General features: G+C 46.6%; 1 protein-coding gene across 1 annotated transcript; it reads left to right on the top strand.

Annotated features, from left to right (window-relative positions):
* Window positions 1-5,603: 5,603 nt before the first annotated feature.
* Window positions 5,604-7,279, top strand: LOC129434953 (uncharacterized). Its single transcript, XM_073863893.1, has 5 exons — window positions 5,604-5,904; window positions 5,986-6,155; window positions 6,237-6,490; window positions 6,623-6,737; window positions 6,817-7,279. Exons 1-5 carry the CDS (start codon window positions 5,739-5,741, stop codon window positions 7,168-7,170), a joined length of 1,059 nt encoding a protein of 352 aa, XP_073719994.1. The 5' UTR covers window positions 5,604-5,738; the 3' UTR covers window positions 7,171-7,279.
* The last annotated feature ends 1,728 nt before the right edge of the window (window positions 7,280-9,007 follow it).

A 9,007-nucleotide genomic window follows, 5' to 3' on the forward strand; every position in this document is an offset into this window, starting at 1 on the left:
TGGCGGAGTTCAGGAGGCACCACGAGGGGCCGGAACCCAGCCGGAAGCTGAGGGACAACGTTACCAGCAAAGTGTACCGGATCAGGGCCTTTGTGGCCTACATGGCAGAAGGGAAAAGCCGACTGGCCACGTTGAGGTTCATGGACGACCCTGAGAGGATGAGGACGTAAGTTCCGGTCCTCGTTGTCTTTCTGCTGTCGTTTTGACGCCGGCGGGGCGCTATTAACTCTCGTTTTTCTTTGTGTGTGTGTCCGCAGGTGGGTGACCAGTCTCAGGGCGTCCAAAATGACCGAGACTACCTTGAAACACTATCTGGACAACGTGGCCCAGTTCCTTGACTATGTGCATGAGACCCCTCCGCCGACCTCCCGCCTGTCCAAGAAATCCAAGTTCAAGTTCAAGTTCAAGAAACTTTATTATCCCCGAGGGGAAATTTGTTGTGCAGCAGCATACAATACACATTACACAAAACAACGACCATACAATCAACAGGAATAAATTCAATACATACAACACAAAAGTCCGCAACTCACATTAACTTGTTAAGACCACCTATAGCAGCGGGAACAAAGGAATGTTTGTGTCTGTTGGTACTGCATTTAGGCAGTTTGAATCTACCACCTGATGGCAACAAAATAAAACAGCCGTACAATGGGTGGCATGGATCAGCTAAAATTGAATGTGCCTTTTTAACAGTCATAATCTCATATAAATTGTTTAAACCAGGCAAAGAATTGTGGGAAATTTTGCCGCACACCTTCACTATGTTTTGAAGCCTGTTCTTGTTTTTAAGTGAAAGGGACCCGAACCAACTCACAAGAGCAAATGAAATAATGGATTCAATAAAACAACAGTAAAACATCCTCATAAAAGTATTATCAACATTAAAATTCCTAAGTTTACGGTAAAAAAACATACGTTGATTTGATTTTTTACAGACAGCGTCTACCTGTGGCTCAAAGGTGAGTTTGTCATCAATAATAATTCCAAGGTATTTATATTGCTTCACCACTTCTATATCCTGATCATTTATGGAAGAGTGGGAGGGGAGTGGAGGATTCTTTCTAAAATCAATCAACATTTCTTTAGTTTTTTCCGTATTGATATCGATAAAAGATGACTTACACCACTCTGTAAAATCATTTAAAATAGCATCATGCTCTGGTCATTGTGTATCAGCAGCGACACACACACTTAATCGTCAGCATACTTAATAATATGACGCCTTTACTTTGGCATGCATTTGTATATAAATAAATAAGATCGTGGAGAGGACGCATCCCTGTGGGGAACCAGTGGAAGAAAGGAGAACATCAGATAAAATGCCATTCACTCTTACACGTTGAGATCTATTAGTTAAAAAATTCATCAACCAACAGATAAGTGTAAGGGTTTTGTGTTGCATTTAGTTCTGTTCATTGTTAATCATCTTGTTTAGTTCAGTTATCTCATTTCATCATTATTAATCTCACCTGTTTAATCATTAGTTAAGTTCTTACACCTGTGTTTAATTAGTTTGCTCACCCTTTATATTCTGCCCTCATGTGTCTTTCCCTTGTCAGTCGTTGAATGTGAATGTATGTCTAATGTGAAGCTGTTCCTCGTCATCGTTGTGTGTATTGAATAAAGTTCCAGAGTATATATATATAATCCTGTTTCCTCGTTATCGTTTGTATTAGTAGAGTTAGAGTACGTGACAGAACGACTGACCTAAAAGTTTTACGTGGCGTTTAGTGTTCCCTCCTGTTTCCAGCTAGTTTTTTGTTTTTGCGTTTCACAGTTTCGGTTTTTAGTTTAGTTTATCATGGATATCCCGGCTGTGAAAATTCTATGTCTGGAGCAGGGACATTGTCCGCTGGAAGTTCACATCAAGGACTTTTTAGACCTGGCGTGCCTGACTCACTACCCTGATAGCGCGCTCTGTGTCTTTCTTTTGACCAGCCTGAGCGCGCAGTCAAAGGCACGCCTTCCAGCGGGCGGTCCAGAGAACAATTCGCCGCTTATGTGGAGTGGGTGCTGTTCCACAACAACTCCCCATTCACTGTTGGCCCTGCCAATGGGGAGTTTGCCGCCAGCCCCACTTCACTCCCAAAGACCGACACGCCAACACCCTCCATGGACCTCGAGCCCAACGCGGGCGGAGAAAGGCAATGCGACCAGTGAGCCAGAGCGAACCCCTGAGCCCAGCGTCGCTGAGATCCCGGATCCCTCCTCCGACCAGGTGCGAGAGCCGAGTTGTCTGGGAATCGCCGCGGGAGCTGCTGAGGATGTCGAGGACGACATCCACCTCCACGCCGCTGAGGGTGAGCATATTACGTCTCTTGGGGAAATTTTTTTGGACTGTGCTATGGACATTTCCCTTTCTTCGTCAGCTCCACTGGTTCCGTCCAGCTCCTCCTCGTCACAGTTGGACCCGCCCAACCTCCCACTCCCGCCTCCTCTGCCTACCTCAGCCAGTCTGAAGCACCTGCAGCCATCACAGCGACACGCCCCTGCTCATCCTCAGCGCGTCAGTGTTGCTGGTTCGATTGATCCGTGGCGTGCCTCTCTGCCAGCTGCTTTCGGGGAGCTCTCCAGTTCTCCGCCTCCGCTCCCTGAGACCAAGAGGTCGCCTCATCCCGTCGGACCAGTGGCATCACTTCAGGTCTCTCCTCCCTCCCCTTCGTCGGCTCCCGTCTCTACAGCGACGTCACCAGGCATCGTCACCACTCCGGCTCCGCCCTGGTCGGTCGTCGTCCCGTCCTCGCCTCCGGGTTTTCCTCGCTCCCCAAGTGTCCCTCACTCCACCCTTCCAGCTCGTTGGGCTCCTCCCTCCTACGGACGTTCACCTTTGGGTTCCTCTGCTCTGGCTCCGCCTCGTAGCTCCGTTCCACCTCCTACATCTCGGTCGGGAGACCCACCAGCTCTGCCCCGCCCCTCCGGTTCCTCGGCTCCCCCCGAGCTCTCTGCTCGCGCGGCTCCACCCTGGATCCTCCAAGTGCCGTCATCGCCGTTGTCCGTCCCCAGGGTGGGTAGTAAGAACAATATTCCACCCTGGCTCCTCCCACCAGCGACTCCACCCTGGGGCTTCATCCCGTTCGGTCTCTGGGGCCTGGTCCAGACCCCTTCCTAATCCCTCCTTCATTTTTGGACATTTTTGTTTTAGACTCCCTCCCTCCCTCCACTTCGGTGTTGTTTTAGTTACGGCGCGGGACGCGCCTTGGGAGGGGGGGGGGCGTACTGTAAGGGTTTTGTGTTGCATTTAGTTTTGTTCATTGTTAATCATCTTGTTTAGTTCAGTTATCTCATTTCATCATTATTAATCTCACCTGTTTAATCATTAGTTAAGTTCTTACACCTGTGTTTAATTAGTTTGCTCACCCTTTATATTCTGCCCTCATGTGTCTTTCCCTTGTCAGTCGTTGAATGTGAATGTATGTCTAATGTGAAGCTGTTCCTCGTCATCGTTGTGTGTATTGAATAAAGTTCCAGAGTATATATATATAATCCTGTTTCCTCGTTATCGTTTGTATTAGTAGAGTTAGAGTACGTGACAATAAGACTGGGGTCGATGTTAAAAGTATTTTTTAAAATCCCTGCTAAAACATGTGGTTGAATGCAATTAAAGGCTGAAGAAAAATCTATAAAAAGCAGCCGCACAAAGCTCTTTGCACCCTCAAGATGTGTATAAATCAAATTTAAAAGAGTACATACTGCGTCTTCCACTCCTCTATTCGATCTGTAGGCAAATTGAAACGGATCAAGAAGATCCTGGACAGCCGTCATAAGTTCATCCTTCACAATCCTTTCTAATGTCTTCATAGTGAGGGACGTGAGCGCCACAGGTCTAAAATCATTAAGAATCTTTGGAGCTTTATTTTTCGGCACTGGAACAATAATTGAGTCTTTCCAAACACGAGGGACAATGTGCAGATGTAAGGACATTTTAAAAATAAAACAAAATATGTCTGCCAGCTGTTCTGCACAGTTCTTTAATATACGGCCCCCAATGCCATCGGGGCCAGGACTTTTCCTTTCTTTTATACCACTGAAGAGTGTCACAACCTTGTTCCTGTCAACGTGTATTTTTCCATGCCCAGGGTCAACTTTATTAAAAGCGGACAGCTCCTCGCTATAATCATTAATGCTGAACCGATTATAAAAACTATTTAAGTCATTTGAAAGAGCAAGGTCAGACATGCCATTTAGAGAAATCGGACACTTCTTAGGCTGCATCCCCATCATGGCTTTCACCCCCTCCCATGCAGGTCGTGAATTGCCTGTGCTCAGCATGTTTTCTACTTTATCTTTATAATTAAGTTTAGCAAGCTTGAGGTCCTTTTTAACTTGTTTTTGAAGTATCCTGTATTGATTTATATTACCCTGATTAAAACTGATATTTCGTTGATTAATTAAGTTTTTTACTGATTTAGAAACCCAGGGCTTATTATTTGAAAATATGGTAATGGATTTACGAGGAATGACTAGGTCCTCACAGAAAGTAATGTACGCAGAGACAGTCTCTGTGAGCTCATCAATGTCCGTACATTCGTTTTTAAATAAATCCCAGTCCGTGCAGTCATAACACTCCTGTAGACACTGTATTGAGTCCTCTGACCAAACCGGAACCAATTTCCGTTCCTGCTTGTTTCTCTTCAGTACCGGTTTGTAGGACGGAACTAAATAAACAGAGTTGTGGTCAGACATACCGAGGGGAGCCCTGCTATATGATTTAAAAGCACCTTTGACGGATCCATAACAAAGATCCAGACTTTTGGTCCGTCGTGTTACGCAGGTGACATATTGATAGAAATTACACAGGGACTTCCCTGGTTTACAGTTATTAAAATCGCCCATGATAAAGTTCGGTGCTTCAGGTGAAATCCCCTGAAGCCGCTGCACACACTTCACCATAGCCCGTGTTGCTAAATCTGCATTAGCTTTCGGGTGAATGTAAACAAGTGTCACAAATATCTGTGGGAATTCCCTGGGCAGGTAAAATGGGCGTAAAGACACGGACAGGAGTTCTATATCAGGGGTACACAGTTTTTCTCTGATGATCACCGTATTGCACCATTTCTTATTTATATAAAGACATAAACCTCCACCAAGTGATTTTCCCGTCACTGTGAGGTCTCTGTCAAGACGGACAGGTTCCCCAAACCCATCCAACTCAAGATCGGAGAGTGGATCCTGCTCTTTAAGCCACGTCTCTGTCAGAGCGATTAAACAGGAATTTCTATATTCCGAGAGGAACTTTACTTTTGCTTGAAGCTCGTCCACTTTATTACGAAGGGACTGGACGTTAGCGAGGATAATTGAAGGAAGAGGCATCCGACGATGACCTTGTCGCTTCAATCTTTGCCGCACACCTCCGCGTCTCCCCCTTTTCCTCACTCCTGTCCTGGGTGCCCAACTCTGGTTCACTGCGGTAGAAGTGGCTGCCGACCGGATGATCTCTGGTGGAAGAGCCGCCGTGGAATCCACGATGCCCGCGCCAGAGTTACGCAGGAACAGGAGAAATTCACGGGAGTATTGATGGGACTCCCGATGTTCACAAAGTACGCCCAAAAGTTTGCATAACAGCGTAAAAAAAATAAAACAACCGGTCAAACTAAGGTGAGTCATTATTGTCACCGTCACGCACAGATCGCTTAAAAGCAAAGTTAGTTATTTGGGACAGGTTTAACTTTAAAACAACACTCTCAACTCAGTACTCTACACACATACTGCTGCTTGTCGCCATTACAGCGCCATCCATGCTGGGGATCAGGCGGGAGGCCAGGGCCCTGCTGAAGGGCCTCCGTAGAGGTGTTGTGATGCACCAAATTGGGGTGAAACAGGCCAAAGAGGGCCGCGTCATCCCCAAGGCGGTGCTCCGTCAATGCCTCTCGGAGGCCAAGAAGCGGATACCGGAGGTCCTGGGTAGGTCGAAGTCGCTGTCGGTTTGGCATTGTGTCCGGTTTCGTGTCTCTGTTTTACTCAGGTGTGTTCTTGTATCCACAGACCAGCTCGAGAACGACCTGCAGCAAAAGACCCAGTTCTCCTTTTATGGCTACTTGACGGCCTACTACGCCTCCATTTACGGGCACCGGCTGGGGGTTTTTCAGAACCTCACCATCCGGGAGGTGGAGGGGGCCGTCAAGTCGCCTAGCACGGGGGACTACCTCATAAACGTAAGCGTTTTCCCCCGAGCGTAGATCGGAAATCGTCGCGCCTGGCACGACCTAACTCTCTCTCTCTTTTCTCTCTCGCAGATCTCTCTACACAAGACGAATCGGGCGTTCGGCCCGGCGCAGATGTCCCTGACCGCCGAGGAGTATGGATGGTTTCGGCGGTTCCTGGCACTGCGCGACCAGCTGGTCGGCGGGCCGGACGCCTGTCTATTTTTTTCACATCGACACCCAACCCCTGTAAGAATCTCAACAACTACTTTCAGGGGGCTTGGGTGTCGATGGGCCTGCCGGGGAAGCCAACTTTCATGGACATGCGGACCTCCATCGTCACCCACGTAAGCGCCGGACACCCGTGATATCGTTAGATTTCGTTTGTACGTACGCTCGCGACTGACCCTTTGTGTTCTTCTCTCTTTCGCAGGCCCGTAACACCCACTCGAAGGCCTACCGGGAAAAAATGGCAAGAGACGGAAGGACGAGTCCCCGACCTCCTCGCCGCCCACCTCCGAAAGCAGTACGGAGGAGGAAGGCGAGGCGGTCCCCTACCAGGAGTCCGGGGTGTCCAGCCTCGACTCTCCCCCTGTGAGTTGCCTTCGTAGCTCTTACGCGACTGCGTTCGGCTTGCGTCGATGCTAATTTCTTTCTCCTTCTTGTGTTTCAGAGCTTGGAAAAGTACCAGGGGGAAAACATGGCGAGCTCGGACTCCTCGTCCTCGTCCTCCATCAGGGCGTCCCCGGTCCGGACGCCCAGCGACCTGTCCGCCCCCTCCGGGGAAATGGCTTCGCCGGCGGTCCACGACCCCGAGCAGGCCGACCCCGAGCAGGCCGACCCCGAGCAGGCCGTTCCCGAGCAGGCCGACCCCGAGCAGGCCGTTCCCGAGCAGGCAGCACCGGCGCTGGGCCTCCTGAGCCGTCCGAAGAGGGTGGTCAGGAAACCGGTGGTGGTCCTGACGCCGGTCAAGCCTGCCCTCAGCCCGTTGAGCCGAAGTAAAATATGCAGGGTCTCGGGCGTCTGAGGCGGGCCTTGGACAAGGCCCTGAAGTGACATGTTAAAATGTTAAAATGTTAAAATGTTCTGTGTTATTTAAATGTGTTCATATTGTTGTGTGTGTTTCTTTTTATAAATAAATGTTCATGTTCTTTGGAAAAATGACTGACTTGTCTTCATTTCTGGTTTTGACAATAATAAATTCCAAGTAATCAAACAACACTTAAGTAAAATAGCTTTATTCGAATACCAGCATTTTTTATTAATTAATACAATCGTTAGCAAAGAGAATCCAAAGGAATTAACAGATAATAACTAACATGAAACAAGTATTAAACAATTTATTAAAACAATTTATTAAAAACACTTAAAACAAATAGATAAAACTTAAACATTAATCTCTAGCGAAAGGGAATCGTCGTTTGGCCAAAGGAAAATGAATAAGGTCAAAATATTTGATAGAATAAAGTTAAAACAGAGCGAAACTGAAAACCGGAAGTGAACGGCCCTAGGAATTAACAAACTATAAACGTAACTTAAAACGTGATCGAAACAGCGTAATGTAACGAGAAACTAAACGGAATAAGGTCAAAATTAAAAAAAAAATTATTACATCGTTTATAAATATGTAAACACAAACCAGGAAGTGAACAGCGCCTAAAAACAATTAATTTCAACATAAAGACAACTTAATGAAACGTAACGTTGATCTCGAATGATGTAAATTAACTTTATTAGTTTGAGAAAAACAAGTAAAATTAAAACAACGACTTCAAAAGGTAAACGAATCCCATTGGCTACTGTACTCTCTACGTAGGACTTGACGGGAATTTCGGAAACCCCTATATATATTGACAACAGCTGATTAATGACTCATATATCAACAGATGATCGATTTAATGAGTAAGTTTGATTATGTTTTGATTTGACGATTTGAAACTTTTAACAAGTGATAGTGTTAATTGATTTTTTTTAAATTGGATATGTACAAAGTTGTAATACGAGCGCCGACATGTCTCGTTAATGCATAGATCGTGATTTATTAAGTAATTATCTGTTTAACGTCACGTAAAGTCACAGTCCAGCGTCTGTGACGCACCTTTTAATACCAGGGCCTGGCTATTGCATTAAACATGAGTTGTTTGCTTGATTTAACCTCTGACCTATGCTTGTCTTATGGAAAAAACAGTAATTTCTTGGTGCTCGTTGCATTATGCACACGTTTAGCTCTATCAATGTCACTTTACATTAAAGTTTACTGTCTGAGACTCGTGTTTACATTGTTTTAATGCAAAAAGCAGGCCTCGTAGTGCTACTGTAACCTCTGACCTATGCTTTTCTCATCAATATGCTGTAATATCTTGGTGCCGGTTGCATTACGCATACGTTTGGCTCTATTAAAGTCTGTTATTTGTTATTCGTGTCCTCTTTCTTTTGTGTCATTTCAGAAAAATGGCTCCTGTGAAATGCCCCTTTTGTAAAAAGCCCCGGGTCAACATGAGGCAACACCTCCGGGTATCTCACGGCATCCTTAACCTCAGGGAAAGGCACCTTTGGGTCAGCTTTTCCCTGAGGAAGGTCACGGAGCCTTTCTGACCGTGCCCGTTGTGTGGCCGGTCGGTCAAATACATCCGGTCACACTTCGCCCACGCCCACATGGATCTGTCGGTGAGTGTCGACCGTTAAACTTTATATGTCAAAATGTCGATAGCTAGTAAATCTCTACGAACCGGTTTTAAACACGTTTCGTCTCCTAGGACAAGGAGCTCAGAAGAACTGTCCGGCACTTCCAGTGGGACATCACCATGGAGAGGCTCCGTGAGCTTGAGGCCAGCAACCCGGAGGTGCCCCTCGTGACTCTCGAT

The sequence above is a fragment of the Misgurnus anguillicaudatus genome, chromosome 25 (genome assembly GCF_027580225.2).
Source record: "Misgurnus anguillicaudatus chromosome 25, ASM2758022v2, whole genome shotgun sequence".
Classification (NCBI taxonomy): domain Eukaryota; kingdom Metazoa; phylum Chordata; class Actinopteri; order Cypriniformes; family Cobitidae; genus Misgurnus; species Misgurnus anguillicaudatus.